The following is a 26,976-nucleotide window of genomic DNA, read 5'->3' on the forward strand; positions in this document are numbered from 1 at the left end:
AGGGTTTGCTGTCACTCCTGGCGTGTTGCTGAAATTTAAAAAATCATCCTCATTCATCTATTGCCAAAAAACAAAAGTCAGATCCATCTTATGATTATATATTCATAAAGGAAGTCACAATTTATAAAAGTAAACCATCATAGGTCAAAGTACGGTCTTCAAAACGGAACATTGGCTCAAACCGAAAAGCAAGATTTAAGGAGCCTCAAAAAATTACAAGTGTAAAACCATTCAAACGGGGAAACCAACGGTAGAATCTATATAAAAAACGAGAAACGAGAAACAATTATGAACCCTCACCAACAAACGACAACCTTTTTTTTTTTTTAACACTTGAATATAAATTTATTGCACTTAATCTGTTAATAATAACCTCACCGCTACAGCTTTAACTGTAAGGTACCCTGAAATGGTTAGTATCTATAAGAACAGGGTTTCATATAGATAAGTATTATTTTCTTAAATTTTATATTAGAATATTACAACGAAATACAAAGTTCAATAATAATATAATACAATTCAATACTCTGATCTGAAATTAATGATATGCTTTTCTTCAATACATAATTAAATAACGCCCATATAATACGTTTATCCGAAATTGATTGTCTGGTGTCAATTATCTCGTTTAAAAATAACATGATTTAAGAGTGTGTGATATCGATTTTCTTGATCGGATGGTTTACCTTGTTTAAAGGTGAGAGAGAGCATGCTTTTTAAAGGATGTATGTTGAATTTGGCGACTTTATTTCTTTTTATTTGGATTTTAAATTAAACATATTAGGTAAGTCATTTCTTTATTTATATTTGTTAAAGTGTTCTAGAAATATCTTCTTTGAGAGTGTTTTATTTTTGGAGAAATTAAAGTTTGAAGCACTTGGACAGTCGTATATTCGTGTAGATTGTAGGATCTTACGTATTCATCAAATTCAGATTTAAAGAGATTGAATACATTAGTAGATTTATTTCTTTGATTGGATACATAATATGATTTGTAGATAGCAAATAATTGTCAGAATTATATTGAATCCGATATACTTATTATCTGTTATTTTGTAGCCTATTACAATATCTTTTAAGTTAATGTTTTTATTAGAATTTATTTGAGATAAGATTTCATTAATGATTTCCCAAAATTCTTTTAGAAATTTACATTCGATAAAAAAACTGTTGATACGTGCCTTTAAGTTGACAAAGTTGACAAAATGGACTAGTGTCGATTTTCCATTTGTAGAGATTTTCTCTATTTGGTAAAATGCAACTTATTAATTTCCATCTAAACATTTTAAGTTTATTTAGTTTTAAATGTTGGTGTATAAACTTAAACATATATTTTGTAAAATTATAATTTATTTCTAATTCATTTTTCCATTTATTTATGCCAATGTTTGGAAAAATGTTTTTTGAACGAGCAATTGATACACATTTTTGTTGCTTAAATTTTCAATTTCAATGTTTTCTTTGTTTATATTGATAAATAATCTGTTAACATTTACTTTTGATTTGATAGATTTTTCCGTAGTTAAAGCTTTTAGCCATGAGGTTGGAATTGAGTTTTTGACTTTTGAAATTTCTGCTATCCAATTTTTAGTGTTTCGCAGTTTTTTAAATATTTTATCTTGCGCAATTTCTCAATTATCGTCAATAATATCGTTAATATAAATACAATTACTGTGTATCCAGTTAAGCATAATAAGCGGCTTTTTTTGAAATTTTATAAATTTATTACCCCATATAACTTGCTTTCTTATTTCGACAAAGTTTTTCAATTCTGTGTTGTTCGTTTCATGAAATAGAATCCAACTTTTTATTATTTCTAAATAAAATTCTGGAATGTCCTTAGTTATGTAATCTAGTTTTTTTTAAAGTTTGGTTGTTTAAATTCATTCTAAAAATGAGGAAATTTTCTCCTAATTTATTTTAAAATAGCTTTGGTATCAATGTCCAATTTTCTTGTTTTGCCTGTAGCAATCTAGAGACCAATCTTATTTTAAGAGAGGAGAAGTAGCTTTTTATGTCGGTCATTTTAAGCCCTCCCTGGTTGTAATCTGCTACCAAAGTATGTCTTATAACTTTGTCTTTCTTACTATTCCATATGAAACTAAAGATTTCTCTTTCTATATCAACTATTTTTGAGTTACTTAAAACTGTAACATTGGCTAAAAAAGTAAATTGTGGTATAATGTGAGTTTTAACTATAAGAATTTTCCCTAAAATGGTTATGTTTCTTTTTTTCCACGATGTAATCAGATTTCGACTCTTTTCAAATCTAGTATCCCAATTTAATTTTTCACAATCTTTTTTTTATTAATGCCGAAATATATACCTAGCACTTTAACAGGTTTGTCCGTGAAATTAATTTCATCTACTTTATATAAACTCTACAATGCTTTAGTTTACCAATCCAAATTCCTTCCGTTTTATTTTTGTTCAGTTGTAATCCAGAAAAAGTTCCAAAAATTTCGATTATATTTAATGCTGTTCGAATTTCTTCTTTAGATTTTAGGAATAGAGTTGTATCATCAGCCACTTTCGTGATTTTTAAGCAATGTGTTTTACTATCAATTTTTAATTCTATGCCTCTTATTTTGTTGTTTTGCCTTAGTTGGTTAGCCATTATTTCTACTGACATTACGAAAAGTAAAGAAGAGCACGGGCACCCCTGCCGGATACCTCTTAGGGGTCTAAAAGGGGCATATATCCAACCGTTATTAAATATAGAATTATTCATATTTGTATACAAGGTTGTTATCCAATTTATGAAGGGTTTATTAAAACCAAAATATTCTAAAGTATGATACATAAAATTCCATTATAATGTGTCGAAAGCTTTCGAAAAATCTATGAATAAAATTGCTCCTTCTATGAACTGGGAATGCAATCAAAAGCCGTGTTATATTGCTTGGATTGTGAAATCCCAGAATTGCTCTGTCCATCATGTTCTGAGGATCATAGGTCGATGAAAAGAACTAAACATTACCAACTCTCAATGGAAAACCCTTTATTGATAGACAGGTGAGCAAAATCTTTTCTTTTCTCTGGTTGCATTAGTTTTAAAAGATGTTTTCAAACATAAATGACACGGCAATCAATTAAAATATAATTTTAAGGTAAATATACTACAAATGATCTTCACCGAACGACATTACTAACTTTAAGAGGCATTTCAACTAAAACAACAATAATATAAGTAAAGCACGCGTGATGACAGTTTTGTACAAGAGACGAATCCGTTTTAAAACCAATGATCTGGTACATTCGAGATATTGTGTTATGTGATGGATGCCTATAATATAAACATGCGTTATTAGTTTTGATTAAAAAACTTTATTTGAAATGTATACAACGTCAGTCTAAACTACGTATAATAAATAAATCCAAGTTAAAGTAACAAAACAAGTCCCCTGCTCTGTTTCAAAGATATTCAAAAGATTTTAAAATTTGTTGATTCATTATTCATTATATCATTAACTACTGTATTTGTAGTATTTTATAAAATGAATAAGTATTATTTGTATTTTAATAGTCTCTCATAATTCTTTTAAGAATGGCACATACATGTATTTAATTGTTTTAACTATGTTTACTGTATAATTAATTTTATAATTGTATCTTGTTTTAATCATGTTGTATGTGGTGAGACATTAATAAACTATTGAATCTGAATCTGAATCTACCTTTTGCAGATCTTGTTAATACTAATTACATAGCAAATATTACGAATATATTAGATGAATTACCCTGTCAACAATGCTCAAACAAGGCTTTTGTTTTGTAAAGGGTATATGTATTTAAGAGTGTTGTTATCAAAACAAAATAAGTCTCATATAATTAATAATAAATTTCATATGAAATTATTCACTTAATCTTTTGATACGAATTTGAAGTAGGAACTAGTATATTCTACTACATAGATATAATCTGAATTCGATTGAAACAGTCATATGAAGTATGCAAGATTGACAATTGATCCAAATACAAAATACAGCACGCTAACTTAATGGTTTTATAAAATCACCGACATGCATGGGTTTTTGATTATTTTAGTCTACACTTTTTTATTGGTAAACAATATTTATCTGCCTAAGATATCTTTCAACATATTTGTTTATTACATGCTCTGATTTGTTTCTTAAATGTTGATTTTTATCAATATTTTACCAAATATTTTTGAATTCATAGCTGTCGTTTTTTTTTTAATGTCCTTCTTAATTTTTCTTATGAATAAATCACACATTTAAACCTCACATTGAAGCTTTACTGAATTGTGTATGATTATAGATTAGCTCGACAATTAAAAGAAAAGGAGAACAAATTAACCCTCAGTGTTGACTGTCTAGTGATTACAGTAGAAGAACTACTTCTTGGCAATTGAGGCCCCTGATGAAACAAGAAATGTTTCTCCCTCCTTTTCTATTATCTAAACTGGGACATAAAATATTTTATTTTATTTTGTGTACACAATGTAATTCTTAAATCAGTGTTTAAAGTCAGAACAGATAATAACGATTTTCTGTAATTGCCAAAAAGAAATAATGTACTTAAGAATATTCAAATAAATGAAATCGGATTTGAATAAGTTTGAGACTCAATGAAATTCATTACGATTTTTTGCATATTTATTCCTATAAAGGGACTATTTCGGTATCGAATTTAAATTTGGAGTCGGGGTTAAAGATTGGAAAGAGAATCGTCGTGTCTGTTTATTTAACATTTTAAATTTATGTACTAACATCTTCCTTGGTTCATCTTTCTCTAAGCATATCATTAAGGAAAGAAAAGCAATTAATCTTTATTCAAATCACCGATTTGAAAGTACAATATCTCTGAGTATTAATCGTCACTGATTCAAAAAAAAAATATGAATAAATTTAACAGAATTTTTTTTTAATTAAATCACAAATAATGTAACAATTTCAGAAGAGGCCTAAATATAAAAAAAATAATATTTAAAACATACCAAACTCTTACAACATCAAGGCGTGTTTTCACCTTTCTTTACTCTACAAGAAACTTTACTAGAAGCCGTGGATCGCCGAATATCGTTTGCATATTTGTAAAAACGTTCACGTAAATTGATGGCGATATGTGTTAAAACAGTTATTGGCCAATCAAATCGGTATATTGGATTTAATCTGCACGGCTCGTGTAACCCTTTAACCCGAATTCCTACGTCGTTCGGGTTAATTAGGGTCACCCAAGCCGTCTGATTACAATAATTTTCCAAACGTTTATGGAACCCAAGAATTTGGCAAGATGTTGCAACCTGTAATGTAAAACGTTACAGCCGATTGCATTGAGTGTGTAGGCAAAGGTAGTATCCTTGGTTAGCTTGCTTGCATTATTAGGTTAGGTAAACTACCCTCCTTTAAGAGTAGACTAGTCCGACAGATAACCAATCAATCTGTCTGTATGACTAGGCTACTTCTACAGGAGGGTAGTATACCTTACTAATAATTACTTCACGGTTCAGCTAACAAGCAAGCTAACCAAAGATATTACGTTTGTCTACACACTCAATGCAATCGGCTGTAATGAAAATGCGGAGTTGTGAGACCAAGCTCAAGTAGTCAGTCGGATAAGACTCAAACGTACTTCAAATGTTTTTATTAATATATAACCACTATATCATCAGTTTTTAATATATAATTAAGCAGCCAAAGACACTATTCAATGAATTTTAAAATTTCATTTCTGGTTCATTAGTTATATGAAGGCAATACGAATCGCTTTCAATATATTACACAGCGTGCTGCACGCTTTTCATTTTAAATTTTAAACACTTTTGTGGGTATATAGAATCGTAAATAATTATGATTTTTTTTTAAATGATAACAAAATTGCACTATTGTGTTAAAAAGCTTTCAATATTCTCGGCATCCTGTCAAATAGTTCATGAAAAATAATAATTGTTCTGCATTAGAAGAAAAGAAAGTTGCACTCGTGTATTAACCTTTTTTTTTGCCACACAAAACTGTTTTACAAAACATTTTACATCTGAACTAGTAGAATTCGCTTAATTATGATTTGACGAAAGGTTTATGTTTTGTATTCAAAGTATGAATATGGTGGGCGAGGAAATTATTTATTAGCTTAAAAAAGATTAATCCGTGCTATACATTAACTTGTAATTTTGATCAAAAAGGCCATAGATCTCTAGCTTACGTTTTCACCTAGTGCAGATAAAAGTATTGCCGCATAATATTTTTTATTAACTGTAACGGTTGGGTTGGGTAGGGTATCCGACCTCAACTTTAGACTTACTTTAGAAACAAAAACTAAGCAGAACAACACTCTGTATTTTTTCTACTGTAGACCTCAGCTACCTACCTTCCTTTGCACCTAGTGCGGACAAATTTTATTACATTTTCGGTAAGGGTGGGGTTGGGTGTCCGACCCCAACTTTGGACCTGTCTTTTAAAAAAAAAGCCGAACAGCAACCTTGATTTTTTCCTCCAGTAGACATCCGCTATCCAACCCCCCTTTACACATTGTGCGGACAAAAGTATTGCCGTAGAGATTTGTTTATTAACTTTTCTGTAATGATTGGATAGGGTTGGTAGCTGATGAGGTCAACTTGAGAAAAAAAAATACAGGGACTCCAATGTGGTTTTATGCAGAACAATTACCGGAAATCTATGGTAGTTTGCAAAAAAATAGTCTTTTTTATAATGTAATATGTAATATGTTGTCAAATAATGAAAGCTCGCATCTTAATTATTAGACATAGAAATAAAGAGAAACCGTATGATAACCAAATCTCCCAGAGACAAACTAACGTTCATTAAGGCAACTAGTATGATGGTCTGGATTCGGGGTTCTTAATGTCTGTATTCTTTGATATTTTAGGCCATATTTCTCTATTCTTTATACTTTTTGCCATTTATCCTCTTCTCTTTATATTTTATAACAGCAATATTCTCGCTATTTCATTTTCATTTTTTAAACATTGAAAACAATACTGCATTAGATAATCTTAGAAAATAACTCTATGGAATATACAACAATGTATATGTACAGATATTATTGTTTTGTGCAATATAAACCTTAAGTGATGATTGATAATAAAAATTTGGCTTTTATAACAGCGTCACTCATGAGTCTTTTGTAAACAAAATGCGAGTCCGATGTACACAATTTAGTCATATGATATGGGATGACTTTATCTTATATAACAATCTTTATATTCTTTGAGTACACCCCTGTGAACAAATCTGAATTTATAAGTCAGCAATTCGACAACGCCATATTTTTTTACACTGCAACATTGTCTGCTTTATATCAATACGGAAACAATATCAAATCGGTGAAAACGAAGACATTCAAGGATGATGTTTAATAGAATATACAGGAAATCATTGAAATGTAAATTTACGATGATACGATTAATTGAAAGCCGATTTTCTCTCCTAAAAAAAGAAGGGCGACAATTTGATTTCTTTTAGATCTTTCGAAGTATGTAATTATGAATCCTTCAAACATATCATAAGAACATAAATAGTTAATGGATCTAATAACCACGGATTTGGGTCATAAGATGTACAATGTTTTGTAAAACATCAAGCATAAGGAGTCACTCTATCGCAATCGTTATAGATAAATCAGTGTGCATATAAGGCAAATCAAATGTAAGATTAGTATAAATACAAACCCCCGTGAATTATTTATGCCCCTTTGCATATATTGGAATACAAACTATGTAAAATGATTTACTTTATGTTTGTGTTTTAAGAAAGTCTCAACTTGTTACTATGTTTGAATTGTAAGCCGTCTGGCGAAGGATTGTATGTATATGTTTGTAATGAGAACAAATCAGCATGTGAATTTCAATCTGTCTGATAACAAATAAAATGTATAAATTATTTATTGTGTACAGGTATCGTTATTGATAACGATCAAGTGCTTTCGTGAGAAGGGTCGTTGCATAATATCAATACGTTTTATACATAAATTTATATTAATGACTAACTAAAATACTCACTAAACGAGGAAAGATTAGCAGGCAAGAACATTACCTTATATTGCAAGATACATTATTTGATTTTGGAAATAATAAATTATATATCTTTTCAATTATTTTACTAATTATCTCAATTCCGAAAAATCTTTGATCAGAAGAGAGACATAATTTATGGTCAAAAGAAAATGAGGGCATACGATTTAATTAAAGAGACCATACGTTGATAGAATTCTACAATATTCGATGACAGTGTAGTTTATTTATAGACCAATATACCTTGAATAAATCAAACATCAAATTTCATTTCATATAAGGGAAATGTGATTAGAATAATAATAATACTTGTGATGTACGAAACCAAAAAGAAAATTATATGTTAAAAGTTATTAAGGGTTCTTCCGGTATTATAATTTAATACACCTGACGCAACACATTCTAAATTGCATACTTCTCCATCTTTTTTACCATTAGAATACCACATAATGATTTTTTTCTTATGTTTTTTTGTCGACTTACAGGACAGCTCTCTTTTATCTTTTCCCCTTTTATGAGTTCACTATCGAATACTACTGTGGATTAATTTTAATGGGTTTCACCTCTTCCGAATTGAGGAAATATTTCCTGGATTGAGGAAACACTTTTGTGTTAATTTGAGTTGTCATTGATATGTTCATAATTATAAATTATCTGTTTACAAAACTTTGAATTTTCAAAATACTTAGACTTTTCTAGGAAAAGATTACCTTACCTATATTTGTCCAATATTTGAGGAATTTTTGGTTTCAATGTTCTTTAATTTCGTACTTTTTTTTGGCTTTTTAATATTTTTTATTCGAACGTCACTGATGAGTCTTTTGTAGATGAAACACGCTTCTGGCACCAATATAATATTTCAATCTCGGTACATATGAAGACTTCATATTTATGACAATTCTTGTCAAAGTTTGTAAACATTCAAATAGCAAATTTGTGACTCGTTTAACATTTAAATTTGTATTAATATGTACCAACAAAAGTCACGAAAATCGGTATCCCGAGAATATTGATGGATCCACAGTTTATTACTTAATAATTACATTTTCATCTTATGATTTTGATGCAAGAGCTACTGAATTTGGGTCTTGCACCCCAAACCTTTTTTTTAAAGCAATGCATTATTATTTTGCCTATATCAATGAGTATCACAAATACACAACGTCTGTAGATCGTACTAAACGACCTAGACCAAATCTGATCTCGGATAACATATAAGTTTCCATTCAAATCACATATCGGTAATTCATTATATGTTTTAGGCGAAAATGTCAGTTGTGTGATTCCATTTCTTGGAGCCTGTAGATTAATTCGAGTACACCACAACTCATCTTTTGCATTTGATTTAATTATTATTGGGGTTTACCACGTGTATCATAACTAAAAGAAAACAAAAGATAAAAAGAAGAAGGAATGTTTTTAACATTTACACAAATGAACAGGTACTACGAAACTTAATTAACTCAAATCATATTGTCAAATTATTTCTATTATTACACTACTACTTTTTTTGTCAAAGTTATATATAACTAATTAATGAATACATGTAAATTTCAAAATATAACAATTTTTTTTATGTATAATTACTTAGGAAAACTAGGATCATAGCCAATTGTTCAAAGGATACATACTTTACAAACTTGGAAAGTGGAGGATTTTAACGACAATGGAAACGGAACAAGGTAAATAATGTATTACGAAATTCTCTCTCAGATAGATAAATAAATTAGAAAAAAAAACGTTTTATAATGTTTGCTGGCTATAAGAATGTTTCATACTTAATCATTATAAACGTGATATATCTCAAGTGGCATTTATTGATTTGAGCTATGTATGTTTAAATCGTTTTCTTTTAATGTTTCTCAGTGTGTGTTTATTTTGAATGAATGACAATCTAGGTAGATTGAAAGGTCAATAATGTCTTTTGACATAAGTTTGAAATCGTGCCCTATTCATAAGAAAGTTTCACTTCTCTGTTGCTTTATTATCGTTATACCGTGATTTTTAAGTTGAATTTGGATGATTTCATGGTCAAACTTACATATTTGTAAGAACTGTACAGTGTATTGATAAAGAAAAGCTGCCAATTTATTCATTTCAGAGTCTCTGCGTCAGTGTGAGCCCTGTTTGCTGAAAAACGAAAATGAACATGCAAAATATTACTGTAAGGATTGTGACGAACATTACTGTGAACGTTGTATGGCATGCCATAAGAATCAGAAATCATTTAAAAACCATGAGGGTCTGACCATTGCTGATGTTTTCCCATCGAGTGATCATTGTGAACCATGCTTCGAAAATCAACAAAATGTTTATCCTGTAAGCAAGTGTGAGGAGTGCGAAGAATATTTTTGCAAAACCTGTACAATTATGCATAATTCTCAGAAACAGAATAAGGGGCATACTATAAAACAATTTCCAAGGCCTATATCTTGTGATCCGTGTTCATCAAATGATACTGAAAAAGTTGCAACAGCTTACTGCTTAGAGTGTGATGATCCAGAACCGATGTGTAACGATTGTTCAGACCAACACAAACGAATGAAGAAAACAAAGAATCACAAGATGAGCAAGAATAAGTTAACACTTAATTTGAAGTAATTTTCAATTTTTCTTTTTATACCAAAAACAAAAAAAGATAAAAATATTCTAATTGAAAAGAAAATGCGACTAAAGTACCAAAGACAATCTATAATACTAAAATTACGAAGTCCAATATGTCAGCCGTCATCACGTAAAAACGACAAATCAAAGAATTCAACTTTATATATAACTATTATAGTACAAAGGTGTAGATTAAAAATTACACCACTCCAGGCCCTTTTGTTTTCCACGTTATTAATATTGCCAATAATTAAGGAGTTCTGGGTCGAGTCCGATACCGATACCAATAGTATATTCACCTGTTACCTATTACCTTATCTGTACGTTCCACATCTGACAGGCGCACCAGCAAACGGTGTATTCAGGATTTATATGCTATATACACGGGTCACAATCACAGGGTTGACACTACTAAATTGTCAAATTGTTACCTATTGGCGTATAGGTACAGTTTTCAATTTGTTAGCGGGCATGACGTAAAACAGCGAATCAAAGAATTCAACTTTATTTATAACTAATATAGGACAATGCTGTTGATTAAAAAAATACTCCATTTCAGGACCTTTTGTTTTCCAAATAATTAATATTACCAATAATTGATAAGTTCCAGTTCGACGGGTTCAAACAGAAAGATTTGAAAGCAGAGAAAAGTGTGTATCTTATAATCCGCATGAATTTATCAGATCACAATACTAATACTAAAATAAGGCTTGCGCATAGTTATATACTTTAATTCAGTCATGGACCCGCGATATCACGGGTGTGTTCTAGTTTACATTAAAATTCTTCAAATAAAGTTTTATGTAATCCTTATTTGTTTTTTAATAATTAATCATAACAAATTGAGATAATTTATAATAGAAAACAGATTACTTGTTATTTATGTTTTACAAAAGAAATATAACAGAAAACATAAACATCTTCCATGACCAAAGGTTAACATCTAATTTAATTGGAATTTAAAAAGTCAGAATACGAATATATATACATTTGTTAGATCTATGGTCGGGTTGTTGTCTCTTTGATACATTCCTTATTTCCATTATCAACTTTAAACTCTAAGAAAAATGTCCCTGCTGTATCTGTTGAAAGAATGAGTAATGGCACATGACTTTTTGCCAGATAAGATATTTGTTCACTTTGAAGATTCAGTGAACTGTAAAGATAATGGAATTTTCATTGGGACCTACTGTGCACTACTCATTATGGACTTGTTTTTGTATTGTTATGAGTTTCAATATATGACTGAAATAAGCAAAGACCAGTCGAACTAAAATCTGATATATAATTTAATTCCAAGTCAGGGTTATGACAGCTGGTATCTAGTTGCATTGTTGTTTTTTTGTTGTTGTATTTCTGTCTTCTGTGATATCTTTTTTTTCTCTTATTCTTGATGTGTTTCCCTCGGTTTTAATTTTGCAACCCGATTTTATTTTTTCCTCAATTGCTTTATTACTATGTCCTTTTATTATAACATGTTGTCATTTTTGTCATAATTAGCTTTCAATAATGACAATAACTGTATGTAAGTCAATGACATTTTATAAAACTAATACTTAAAATAAACACTTCCTTACCTTGATTGTGATATCTATATCTTTAACGGGAAGCTTAATACAAAAATTAACAATAAAAGAGATGACTTATGATTTCTTATTTTTAACATCCGTTTGTTTATGATGAACTTCCTTTGTCTCCATCTGATTTTGTTAATGTATCTCATTTTATTCGATTCGTTCGTGTATGCAAAATTATTAAACCATTTTTTTTAATCAGCATAAGTAAACATATCATTTCAGATTCAGTGTAACAGAAAAAACTCAGGATAACATTCAGAATGGATCTCATGTTTCAGGAAATCCAATGCAAGGCATTGGTGAACAAGAACAGGAGTCAGGTAGGTATCTTGCATGTCTAGTGTTTGTTTTATACTTTGTTCATTCAAATGCAAGTAATCATTTACAAGTGTATTTATTAAATTATCCTTTCATTTGAGGTTATACTAAATATTTTGAATTGGAAAGGGGCGACGGTAAGTTAATGGCATTATTACGAAATATGTTATCTCTAAACCTTTAAACTTTTCATGAGAAATGTATGACTAAGTTTGTATAGAATTACTTTTGATGCAGTAAAATATAACATGGAGTAATACTGGTACAGTTTGATAAATTTTCAAAATATATATAACAAAGAGTATCAATATAACATATCAAACCATACTTGAATCACGAATTCTGGTACTACCAGTATTTTATATAAACAATAATGACATAAGTGGGTGGCAAATTGGATTTTCACAGCATTTTTCTTTAATATTGATAATAGTAAGAAATATCTATGAACAAAATACTTTGATAATATGAAGATAATAATGTCAGAAGAATCAGGGAAAATACAGGATGACATTTTCGCATATATAGGTAATTACTCGGATGATCATATATCACCCATATACAAATATATTTCAGATAATATGCTACAGTGTGAACCTTGTTTGGGGAAAAACAAAAATGAACATGCAAAATATTACTGTACCGATTGTGTCGAGTACTACTGTGAACATTGTGTTGCAGGCCATAGGGCTCAAAAATCATTTAAAAACCACAATGTTCTGACCATTGAAGATTTCTTACCAGTCATTGACCATTGTGAACCATGTTTTGAAAAAAAGAAAAATGTCCATCCAGTGAACAGATGTGAGGACTGTAACGAATATCTTTGCGAAAGCTGTACAACAGTGCATTTTTCCCAAAGGCAGAATAAAGGGCATGCAATAAATGCGTTACCAAGGTCTCTGTTATGTGATCCATGCGCTGCGAATGATACGAACAAAACTGCTACAGCTTTCTGCCTTGACTGCGAAGATCCTGAACCATTATGTGATGATTGTGTCAACCAACATAAACTAATGAAGAAAACAAAGACTCATAAGATCAACAAGGATAAGTTTACACTTTTTTTGAAGTAATTCTATTTTTTTATTTTTAATTAAGGAGTCAGCAATTCGAATTTATTTATTGCACAGGCTAGAATATTAAAACTTTAAGTAACGTTCAATTTGATATCAAGTTATTTAATTTGTAAGGTTTTTTTAACTCTTCATTACGAATTGATATTCGTTAAAATTGCCTTCTGCAAACTCAAGTTAGATATTTTAATTTTAAAAATTCAGATATCATGTTATAGATTTAACTTAATATTAATGTAGTAGATGTGAATATATCATTGTAGGTTCAATCCAAAGGAAGAAAAGATGGGAAGTGTTGGACATAATGAATATACAACTGATGCTAAAATACCAGTTACCAATGTTCAAGTAAAAGAAATAGGTATTTTTGTTTTTTTCATTTGTTGAACACAAACGTAAAGAAACACCTACATTGTATATTCCTGAAGTCGTTCTATTTTTCATTGAAATACAAATAAATAGCGGTTCTGATGCATTTAAGGAATGAAGTGTTATCTTTCTTTCATCTTACACCGAACTTATTTTAGTTAATTATTGAATCCAACACATTCAGATAAATGCAATTTTAACCTGTTCAGCAGTATAATATGTTAAGCACTCATACAAACTAGCTTCAGTTACCAGTGGCGGGTTTCAATACTGCTTACGTATACATAGACCAAAAGTAATTTAAATTCATAACAGACTTTTCATTGGACAATATTTGGTACAACGTGAAACAGGCAAGTAATATTTAGACATGCCCAGGATCGATTATTTTATGAGTTGGATCAATTTGAACACTGGAACAAAGAGAAGAAGTTTCAACAAGTCTTCTGTTAATCAAAATACTGAACTGATAACCTGTATTGGTATATAATAATAAATTGTATTTTTATTTGTGTTTAAGACTTTCCTAATACTACAATATTAAAGAGCTGATTATACTGATACAGCCAGAATTGACGATAACATGGAAAAGGGTTAAAAGCACTTGATACTTAACCTAACAACCTGTACGCTGTTTAACGACCTTGACTGGCTGGTAAGCTCTCACACGGTCAGCTCCATGACCGAAGACGTTTGATGAGCATTTACATGTTTTGTTGTAATCAAGTTAGAAAGGCTGCCGATTTGGTTGTTGACTATTGTTAACGTTGTTTGGTTAACGTCGACTTTCTACAGTACATTTTTGTGCTGACATGAATTATCATTGAAATGGTTATATTGATAAATTACCTGTTTACAAAATTTTGAATTTTTGAAATACTAAGCCTTTTCTACCTCAGGCCTAGATAACCTTAGCTGTATTTGACAAAACTTTTAGGAATTATGTCCTCAATGCTCTTCAACTTCGTACTTTATTTGGCCTTTTTAACTTTTTTGGATTCCAGCGTCACTGATGAGTCTTTTGTACGTCTGGCGTATATACAAAATTAAGTCCTGGTATCTATGATGAGTGTATTCTTCACAAACTGCTGCGTATAGGGCTATGTTGGTCGGCTGGGTAGTTTTTTTTGCTGGTAGACAAATTATGAACTCAGTGATGAATGACGCCTGGTCATGAACAGTGTGTGTAGTAGATCGATATCCCGCATTGTATAAAGGTTAAGGATGGAATACCACGATGGTAAACTGTTCCATTATCCGTCATCCCGGAAAGAGCGTCTTCGAATGTGGTGTCGGTAAAGCCTTATTCTCTTTATTATCTTCATGGAATTTGGACTATCAGATCTGTTATTTGAAAAGTACTGGATCTAATAGAAAAAAACAAAACAAAAACCGTGATATTTCAGGCAGATGAAAGTCCATTAGTATCCCGTATTAGGTTTTAAGGTGCACCTTCAGAACATATAATGCCATGCCCGATACAATCATTTCTGAGAGTCAGATTATGGCACTACATTTATTTTGTAGTTTAATTTTTGAACCTCCATAACTTCTTAGGACTGCATTGTACATGTTGCCACTTTCCTGTTTCAATCTGTTTGTTATTCTAGAACCACAATGTGAACCATATGGAAACAGAGGAAAACCAAAAACGGCTGAATTTTTTTGTAACGATTGCAAAGAACGATATTGTAAAACCTGCATGAAGAAGCACACGATTAGCAAAAATACTAAAAACCACCGTATAAGCGATGTTCTACTAGACGCACATAATATTACTAATTGCGATCATTGCAAATATATTGACATCATAAATGTCGCAAACTTTTTTTGTAATAACTGCAAAGAAAACTTATGCGTTGATTGCAAGAAAATTCATAATTCTCAATCTATTTCACGAGATCACAAAATTCAAGTGATATCTGAAAAAAGCGTGCATGTTCCATGTGCCATTTGTTGTGAACTAGGAGAGGAATCACAAGCCACTTGTTATTGCTTGAATTGTGAAATCCCAGAACCATTATGCTTATCATGTGTTGAAGAACATAATTCAATGAAAAGAAATAAAAATCATCAGCTTTCAATGGAAATCTCCAAATTCTTTAAAAGGTAAGTAAAGTTATTGTTTATCTAAGTATGATTCTCAACGTACAACAATTTTTTTTTCGTAGGTTTTGTATATAATTCATGTTATTTTGATTAATCAAATAACAAATGGGCCCTAAACGTCATCGAGAAAACAACTAAATAACACAGGTAAGGTAAAAAGTCATTTAAAGATTTACAAACTTTTAAAAATACTGAACAATAACCCACATCACAACGTTGTTAAACTCGTTAAACTAACATGCAAGGAGAGGAAAAAACAGTATCATGCAGTTTTGATTTTTAAATTTTATTCGGAATATCATTTTCGTTGTATTGTATTCTTTAACTGCTAGCAAAGCTTTTTTAAAATCATTAAATATGTTTAATTATGCTTAAACATGATATAATAAAGTCAACAGTAGAACAACACTGTTTTCAATAGTCATTTTTCGATTAAGTTTAAACAAATCGGAGTTAAAAACTTAATTCGAGGGAAACAAATCAGCTATAAATAAAAAAACAACGGAAGAACAGAAACACAAATAGAAAAACAACGGAATAGTAGACATGGTAGAAACGAAGAACTACAACAAAAGCAAAAACCACAAACAAAGAAACAGACTGTAGATATCAATTCTATATTCCTGAATCGGTACAGGACATTTAACGGATAAATGGTTTGTATTTAATGCTTTCCAAACATCCCGCTTACATGTTGAAAATACCGTTAAAATGAAAAGACTTCTCGACAGAAATTAATTCAGTACAAACAAACAAGTGAACGCCCAGCACAGAGAAAAATCTTAGAGTCATGTGAAACATTCAATTGAAAAAAATGTTATACATAGTTGTTTTTTTTAACTAAATGGCTAGTTTTTATTATAAAACTAGTGAACACATACTTTTTAATTAAAAAGTAGTATACTTTTTATGTAATTGCTTGCTTCCAGCAAACAATTCGCAGACAAATTTTTCGTATGCAGCGTGACCTTTATCGTAAAAATCCGGTGATTGCCATACGCAAGTGTGAATGGAAAACCAAACATAAACATCGCTCCGACATCAAGATACACTACATCTTATTGTACCTGTTTAACACGAGCTTACCTGAATATCAAGGCTTCTTTGTTCATTGTTTACAAACGTGTGACAATCGTTAAACTTCGGCTTCACAGCACGATCATTAATATGCTGCCATATTTTCACAACAACACTGACTGATTGAAATATTTTTGACGTTTTCACGAAATTTAGGCGAAAAAATGATAAAATCGTGCACAGAAGACTAAGTTTATGATATATGTAAGCATCGGTTCAAGAATTGGATTAATATTATTTTTCATCGGTCACTCATTTCCTATGACATTAATAAATAACATAATAGTCATTTACAACATATAAACCGTGGAATAACAACGAACACCTGCAATGAATTTACGACAGCACACATAGACACTATAAAAGAAATATAAACTGTGCGTCACATTAGATGATCAACGTCACAAAAACTTACGTATTTTTTGCGACTTTCGTGAAATCACAAATTTTCGAAATAAACTATATTGTTTTATTTATAGACATGTAGAGGAATATTTAATTGGAATTTAGAATGTAATGGTGTTTTTTTTTTATTTCTGTACAGCTGTTAAAAATATAGAACCAAAAAGAGTCTGAACAAATCCTTGAAGTTAAACTTGTGTGATACTTTGCCTGTAGAATCTTATAATTCATGAACACATGAGCAAACAATTAAGATATTGTCAGAACATAAGCTCCTATAAAAGATAAAATGATAGCAACACGAAAATTGTGCAATATATATGTTGAATTTTCAATTCTATATCCAAGTACTACGATAGTGATTCCGAGTTGTTGATTGATTTTGATTTTTGGTGTTTTAACGTCACTTTTAAGCACCGCATTTAGGCTATTTCAAGGCGGCCATTTTGTTTTTATTGGTGGTGGAAGCCGGAGTAGTCGGAGAAAATCACCAACCTTCGATAGGAAATCTGACAATCCTAGTCAATTAAGATTTAAGTCGAGTACACCCGCACGAGTGGGGTTCAGAATTCATTACCTTGGTGTTGACTGGTTAGTGTTTACAATAGTTACTTCTTAGACCACTCGGCCACCGAGGCCTTTCCGAGTATTTTTTTTTCTAAAATTAGCATACGACGAAGACATAATATTTAAATCTGTTTATTTGAGGTCTGGATTTGACATGTCGATAACTGCTATTAGTCCTTTGCTAATTTATAAATCTTTGTCATTTTGCGTAGTTTCTTTCGTTGCCTATTCTGAAATTGGACTCGGACTTCTTTTAAAACTGAGATTTACTATGCATATTGATGTTTGGTTTTTTTTTTCTACATTAGCTAGAAGTATAGGTGAGAGTTAAGATCTCATGCAACATATTTAACCCTGGCTAATTTTTTCGCCTGTTCCAAGTCAGGAGCCTCTGGCCTGTGTTTGTTCTTTTATGATTTTTAAATTTATTTCATTTATATATATTCCAGAGTTTTGTATGACCAATTGGTAGCCTTCAGCTGTTCCCTGCTCTTGGGTCGGGTTGTTGTGCCTTACACTCATTCACCATTTCCATTTTCCTTTCTTAATTCAAAACAATAATAACAAATCAAATATTGTTTAAAGGAATGCTGAGTTTCTGAAACTAGCAGTGTTTTTTCTGCTGAGACGAAACAATGTATACACTTCTTCATAATATCAGTGGCTATACCACATAGAAAATTCCAAAAGATTCTTCTTACTAGTCTGTATTACACACTGTGTCTAACTTACCAAAACAACTGGCTTTAAGCTATTATTATGCATGGTATGGTTTTTTGTTTTTTTTATCAATATCTTGATATTTATATTATGATATGTTTGAAAGAAAGTGTATTCAATCCTCAAAAAGGATGAAAGTCAAATATGCGGAATTTAGGGTGTTTTCAGGTTGGACAACATGGAATCCCCCAAGCAGAACATTTCAAACCAAAAGAAAGTTATGTTTTTTTGTTATTGTTGTAATTTATACAACTTTTCCCCTCAAAAATGAATTTGGTTTAGTGTGTCCTAAATACTTAAAAACAACATTTTAATGAAAAAGTGGAACATAACTAAAGTGTACCTATTTTAATACCAGAAATAATTATATGCACCGCCGTGGCTCAGTCGGTAGAGCCTAGAACTTGAAAGTAAAGATTATTATCAAGAAAGAGTTCCTATCTCACATAGATTTTTGATTTTTTTGTGTTGAAATATTAAATATTTATGTTTTTATCATGTTGTTTCGGATGTTTGCTTAGTTATAGAAAAAAAAAAATGTATCGCTTATTGTGTGGATTTCTATCACTGTACATACTCTTGAGTTACTTTCTATTTATGTATTTACATTTATTACGTATTTGCAAGGAAAAACTGCCGTCAAACTAAAGTAGATGCCTGTACATAACCAATAACACGAAATTTTTTTATATAGCAACGAAACTCAAATGTTGCATGTGTAATATACACATAACTTATTTTATACAATTTTCAAAACAATACAGACAATTTTTGGAAACCTTTTTGAACATAGTATTATGTGTAACAAATGCAGTCAACGGCAATTTTTTCGCCAATTCACCAACTGTGTTGATACTTGTCCTGAAATTTATACCACTGTCCCTGCACCGGTCAGCAGTCATCACAAAATAAAACAACACCGCAGAACGGGTCAATTACACTACAAATCGTGATTGTATGTAAAACATCAAGAAGCTGTTGTATTTGTTAAAATGACAGAAAATGCCATATAACATGTGTTGTGTGGTTGTAACACAAGGTGTTCTATGACCAACGGAGGTCAGATGTTGTTGTCTGGTTAAAATATATATGATCAAAATTTATCTTATAGACGATAAAACCTCAAAGACCAGGACAAATACAGATAAACATATATTCAGAATGATAAAAACAGCATCATATTTGAATTTGTTCAATATTATTTGGCTTCTTAACAAGTTACGTGGTATGGTACCTTATGCGCATAAAGGGTGTAAAAATTAGATAAAATCAATATGCAAAGATCAAAAGTCTTGGCCTTGTTGTTTTGTAGGGATACCAGTTCAAGGTATGAAAATATATGATGTGACGTATTTTAATGTACTATAATTACCATCTATCGGGCCATTTAAAACATGATTTACCTATCTTACCGAATGAAAAGAACTCAGGGGAAATTGGCCATACCTCTTTCTGCCTTACAATTTGTTATGGTATTGTTAATTGATATTGTAAATTAATTGCTTTGCAGAAAAGATGAAGATGTCTCGATTACAGATTTGTCGATCAAACAGAATAAAAAAGAACAAGAACTTAATCAGGAAAACCATCAAGATGTTAAAGATCACCTTGTGGTAATGAATACATTTGGATTTTTACATGTTGTTGCTAATGATCAATACACTTACTTAAAACTTTATGAACACTTGTATCACAGTTTCAATACATATTCTTTTTCCATACTGATAGAATTTAAGTAGTTTCTTCATATAATTTTTATTTTATTTTCAAAAAGTATAATTACTGCGCAAGTTGGTTGACCGTTACCGAAAACAGTTCAACAGGTGATATCGGATATGTTCCTTATGTCGTAAATCTAATTCCCTTCCACTTTCAAGAGTGTGACCGACCGAATTAGACTATTTATCGGATTTGTAATAACATAAGCAACACCATGGGTGTCACATGTGGAGCAGGATCTGCTTAACCTTACGATATCTTCCCAGTTTTCGGTGGGGTTCGTGTTGCTTATTTTTTAGTTTTCTATATTTCCTCGAGTGTACTATTATTTGTCTGTTTGGCTGTCCCTTTTGGTATTCTCGCCCTTCCTTTACTATAAGTCTTATGAAAACCCAATTTTTTCTGGTGTTTTCAGGAAGAAAAGGTACAAACACCTGATAAACCATACGTTACAGAAGAAGTGAACAAATCTGATCATATCATTCTCAAATGGGAGCATAAGGTGGACTTAGGAGTAGATGAGTTTTATCAGATAGTAATGAAACAATATCCACATGGTGAATGGAATGTCTTTCCAAAACCTAAGCCATGCATTTGTTGCTTTGTGACAATTGATGGGCTTAAAGCAATGACATCTTATGTATTTAAAGTCCGCGTAGCAAATTTTGAGATGGGCAAAGAAGGTTCATTTAGTCCTGAAAGCGACGTTGTTACTACCGGCGAATCACCAGCATTCAAAATAATGGAGAGATCCGAACAGATAGAAAATGGTATTCCTGCAGTGTATAGATTACCGATTCAAGAGATCCCACGAGCAAGAAATTCAATTTCTCAAACTAGAAAGTTTATTTTAGGTATTTCATCCTTTTTTTTTTTGAAAGTTTAGCATCAATTTTACTCATTTTGGAGATGCTTCAATACTGTTTGAATACTACAAATATGCATTTTTATCGTATTTTTTTTTATGTATTCTTAATTGGATAATCAGTGATACATGATGATCAAGTATTTCATTCTTCTTTTTTGTAGTGTTGTTGCATACTCATTCAATACTACAAATATGCTTTTTTGTTAACGTAAATGTGTATGTACTCTAAACAAGATATAAGAAGGTACATAATGAGTATTCATCTACCAATAGGACAATTGGCAGATTTCAAAACATAGGTTATTATATTTATTTATAAATACATATTTTATTTCGTTTCAAAGGAAAACGAGGAAACAACACCAAAGAGAAAACAATAATGATTGTTGGTGCAACTGGATCGGGAAAGAGTACATTAATTAACGGAATGGCAAACTACGTAATGGGCGTAACGTGGGAAGACCCTTTTAGATTCACACTTATACACTTAGAGAATTGCGAGCTAGAACGATGTGGTAATGAGGTATGTTGATTTTTGAAGACGAGATCTTTTATTGTATTTGTTTTTTTGTTTTGTTTTACTGAATGTTGATTGATTTCTCTTTTTTATAGGCACTATCCCAGACTGAATGGATAACATGTTATACAATATGCAGCGATGTAGCCAGTCAGATTGATTACACCATCAATTTTATCGATACACCTGGGTTTGGAGACACACGGGGCCTAAAGCAAGACACCAAGATAGTTTCACAAATTCGAGACCTGTTCACAGCAAAAGATTTAAAAGGTGTTTCTACTTTAGACGCTGTTTGTTTTATTCTCAAAGCGCCTGATGCAAGATTGACAACTACACAGAAATATATCTTTGAATCTATTTTAGCATTATTCGGAAATGATATTAAGAATAATATTTGCACCCTTATTACCTTTGCCGATGGTGAAAAACCCCCTGTACTCGCTGCACTGGCGGCATTAAACGACAAGCCACTCCCATATGAGACTTATTTTGAATTCAACAATTCGGCGTTATTTGCAAACAACAGAACAGACAGCAAGAGAAATCTTTCACCATTTTTCTGGGAAATGGGTATGAAAAGTTGTGGGGACTTCTTTCAAAGCCTTTTTAGTTTACAAACAAAAAGTCTACTCCTTACTTCTGAGGTTCTGAAAAAAAGACAGAAGCTTGAAAATACAATTAAACACTTGCAAGAAGAAATCGACTTAGGTCTCTCAAAAATTAATCATTTGGAGCAACAGGTGGTAATTTTTACAAAATATAAACAAGAAATACATGACAACGAAAACTTTGAATTCGAGGTCGAAGAAAATAAGATGGAAAAAATAGATATAAGTGGACAAGGTATACACACCACATCTTGTTTAACCTGTAACTTTACGTGTCATGACAGTTGTGTTTATGCAAACGATAACGAAAAGGCAAATTGCTCTGCAATGGGTACAGATGGTAACTGTACTGTTTGTCCCAAATATTGCAGTTGGAAACAACATTCCAACATCCCTTATGTTTTCAAATGGTATACACAGAAAGTCAAACAGACATACTCTGAAATGAAAGATAAATATCAGAGGGCAAACCAGAAAAAGATGTCACAAGAAGAAGTATTGGAAGAAATGCACGAAGACATCAAAGTATTAGAGGTTGGCATACAGTTTAAAATAGAAGAAATAACTGAATATGGTAACAGCCTGAAAGAAATAGCTCTTCGTCCGGATCCACTGAGTACTGTGCAGTATATTGAGCTGATGATTGAAAGTGAAATGCAAGAGAAAAAATCTGGATTTAATCATAGAGTAGAATTATTACAGCAATGCAAAAAGAGAGCTGAAATTGGGAAAACGTGCCAAATTTTTGAGCATCGATTACGCAACACTCGAGCTAGCATGAAAGCGTCTACTGCGTCTGATAATAACACGCAATCTTACAACGTTGAAAAAAACATATATAAAAAAGTAAAAGAAAAATGTAAGCAAATAATATTTGGTTAAACATATGTCAGTACAACAATCTAAGCACCTAATGATTTGACTACAAACACATTTGAGATGTGTGCATCCTACAAATAGAGCATTTTCAATGCTTGCCAATTGTCTTATCCGTGAAAACAACTTCCGATGATATTCAAAGACGTAGTTTATCGCTGATAAAAGTTTATTAATATCAACAATATGTCCAATGCATGAAGGGAGTATAAGAGACCAAAATGGTGTAAATTCCTAACCTCCTTATTGTTATTGTGCAGCGTCATAATACTATTAAAGTCTCTTTTAATAATTCAATCCCAGGCATAGATTACCTTAGACGTATTTGGCACAACTTTTGGTAATTTTGGATCCTCATTGCTCTTTTCAGTTTTCAGTTTGTACTTGTTTGGCTATATGAATATTTTAATATGAGGTCACTGATGGGTCTGATGTAGACGAAAAGCGCGTCTGGCGTACACAATTATAATCCTAGTATCTTTGGTATATATTTAATCTATGATTTCTTTTTTTTTTATCTATGAAATGAATAGAAACAACTGTTGTGTACAATTATGTATATGTTTTTCAATATCAACGAGCTTAAAATTCCGGGAAACCTGCATGCATGTGTATTTCGCATGAATAGATCACAGTGAAGGTTACGAATGTAGTTTCGGATACATGATTTATCGAAATTAAAACCAAAATTCCAAAATAAAAATCATTTGAAAGAATTTATAGATATGCAAATCATATGAGAATTACCCGACAATAACAGATATGCAAATCATATGAGAATTATCCGACAATAACAGATGGCTTATATATATTTAATTGTGAGTGTTATTCAACTACCGCCGATGATACGATGAGGATTCTTTAAAAAAAATTAAAAATAAGCATAGTGTAAATCAAAACAAAAGAATTACTTATTTTAAATAATTTCTTGTAGTTTTCAAATGTTTGTTTTATATATCTCATATTATATACTCTCAAATGACTGCATTGATGTTAGATTGTGACGTATTTTTAATGGTATAAACATTTGTTAAGCTGCTTGTGTCATTCGTAACATTTTATGCATTGTATGCTATGTTTAATTTTGTTTTTGTTTGTTTGTTTGTATTGTATTTGTTTTGAATTGTTGAGTGCGTAGAGTTATAAATATGGAAAAATGCGGTATAAGTGCCAATGAGACAACTCTCCATCCAAGAAATAATTTATAAAAGTAAACCATTAAAGGTCGAGGTACGGTCTTCAACATGGAACTTTGTCTTACACCGAGCAGCAAGCTGCAAAGGGCTTAAAAAATTACTAGTGTAAAACCATTCAAACGAGGAAACCAACGGTATAATCCATATACAAACGAAATATATATATAGTTATTATAGATGTTAGTATATAACATGTATAATGCGCTCTATTTATTACCAATATTTTATATTTTTTTATCAAGTCCACGACATGAATATATGTCAAGTTGGATGTAGAAAATGCATAACATCCGATTTCAAAACAAAAAATACCACAGACGGAGAACATATCAATCTATTAGTTCGGTATTTTTTGTGTCTGCCCTTCCATTATGTGACTCAGGAAAAAATTCCAAAAAAAAAAAGGGTAACAAATGTATCGGAAAGAAAATTCTGGTGTATCTTCTTATGTTAGGGTGTGTTTCAGTTGATTATTTTGTCTTGAAAACGTATAAAGCAAGGGTATTTGACAAAACATCTCGCTTCAGATTCTATCATTTTATATATCAAGGCTAAGGTTGACTTTATAACGTAAGAAATACAGAGTACTAAAAGATGAAATATATTGGTCAGGTGAGACACCTTTCTAACGAATCACAAAAACTGAGTAGATGTGTTCGAAAAGCTAATGTTTACTAAAAGTACATGACGATAGTATTTTAAATTGGATGTTAAAATGCATATTTTCGGAAACAAATCATTTTTTTGTGTGTGATAATTAGGGATTATAGTTTTCGAACACTGAAAATTTTAAGTCTGCCCTTCCACGAAATATTTAATTAGATATCTATGAATTTTCGAAAATTCCGCCTAACAACCGATCAGACAATAGTTTTAAGTTGATTTAATGTAGACAAAAACATTAACTAATGCTCATTAGCTAGTAGATACATTTGTCTTTTAAAATTCAACATAAAAATAAGGATCGTAATGGTACTATATGGATAAATCTATCGGTTTTAAAGAGCTTAAATGGAAGAGCGTCATCCCTACACTGGCTTCCATTTCTACGATTTCAAAATTGAACTAGCGTAACAGGGAAACAATATTGACGAAGTATAGTCCTGACTGTTATACATAAATGACAGTATATAGATTTTATCAAATGGTCTATTTCTTTTATAATCGCTCAAGTAGAAAAAAAATCCTTTAACTGCTAAGATTTGTTTGGCATTTATATATATAGTTGCTTATGTGTATTCTGATAATAAATTTCATGTAAAAAGTAAAATTTAGTTTTATTCCATCACAAGTAGCATCGTGATGTAATGTATGCGTACAGTTAATAAATACAAGGAACCAAATGTGAAGTTGAAATCATCTCTTCATAAATTTTACGGACGCCATCACGATTTGGTTGACTGTTATCGGATATGTTCCTTACGTCATAACTACGTATGCAATCCCCTTCCTTTTCATGAATGTGACCTACCGAATTAGACTATTTACCGGATAACATGAGCAACACGACGGATGTCACATGTGGAGCAGGGTTTGCTTACCCCCCCCCCCCCTCCCCCTCGAAGCACCTTGGATCACCCCTAGTTTTTTATGGGTTTCGTGTTGCTTATTTTTGAGTTTAGATGTTGTGTCGTGTGTAGTATTGTCTGATTGTCTTTTTCATATTTAGCAATGGCTGGTCGTTTTATTTTCGATTTATGAGTTTGACTGTCCCTCTGATATCTTTCTGCCCTCTTTTATTGTCACTTGTCGGAAGTACAATTGATTGATTTTAGTTGGTAATAAACGTTCATGCGTCATTCTTCAATGTAAATTAAAGGATGTATTTGTTACAACTGTGTTATTGCGGGTATCCAAATGTCTCTTTGTGTAAAGCTATCCAAACAGATATTCCATAGAGGTAACTGTTAATAAACACGCTACTTTCAATTACTGACAATGTAGTCCGTACTAGTAGATTTAACAAACATTTATATATGAACACTTAAAAATTAATGCTTCCTAGACATTTTTCGGAATTCATCTTGATTAGGTACATACATAGCCAAGTAATTGAAATCCAATCATAAAGAGCTGTTGCACCAAAAAGGACCTTTTATGATAGAAATAAATCTGTCGAAGTTCAACTTTGTCTGAGGGATAGGAAACCTGAGTTTTCTTCAAATTTTCTTAATTATAAAAGGACAATTTAAGAAAAGTATTTTATCAATCAAATTAGTTCTAACAAACTGATTATTGAAATCCTTTTGGACCGTCACTAGCAGCAATATTGACCAAGTGCTGTTATAATTATATTCCCTGATGTACCCATATATTGATTGTTTGCACAACTACCGTTAGATCAGGGTTTGCTTCATAATATATTCATCGGGTGCCA

General features: G+C 31.2%; 1 protein-coding gene across 2 annotated transcripts; it reads left to right on the forward strand.

Moving 5' to 3' along the window:
• The first annotated feature begins 603 nt into the window (after positions 1–603).
• Positions 604–25,869, forward strand: LOC143055435 (uncharacterized). 2 transcript variants are annotated; one of them, XM_076228578.1, is made up of 11 exons: positions 604–784; positions 9,585–9,675; positions 10,095–10,590; positions 12,397–12,494; positions 13,069–13,564; positions 13,832–13,929; positions 15,548–16,046; positions 20,323–20,425; positions 20,947–21,385; positions 21,744–21,922; positions 22,012–25,869. In XM_076228578.1, the coding sequence occupies exons 2-11, from the start codon at positions 9,660–9,662 to the stop codon at positions 23,407–23,409; spliced, it is 3,822 nt and encodes a 1,273-aa protein (XP_076084693.1). In that variant the 5' UTR covers positions 604–784; positions 9,585–9,659; the 3' UTR covers positions 23,410–25,869. The 2 variants fall into 2 exon arrangements, with proteins under 2 accessions (XP_076084693.1, XP_076084692.1); XM_076228577.1 differs by lacking the exon at positions 604–784 and having other exon boundaries at positions 9,567–9,675.
• Positions 25,870–26,976: the final 1,107 nt, after the last annotated feature.

Source organism: Mytilus galloprovincialis, chromosome 12 (assembly GCF_965363235.1).
Source record: "Mytilus galloprovincialis chromosome 12, xbMytGall1.hap1.1, whole genome shotgun sequence".
Lineage (NCBI taxonomy): Eukaryota > Metazoa > Mollusca > Bivalvia > Mytilida > Mytilidae > Mytilus > Mytilus galloprovincialis.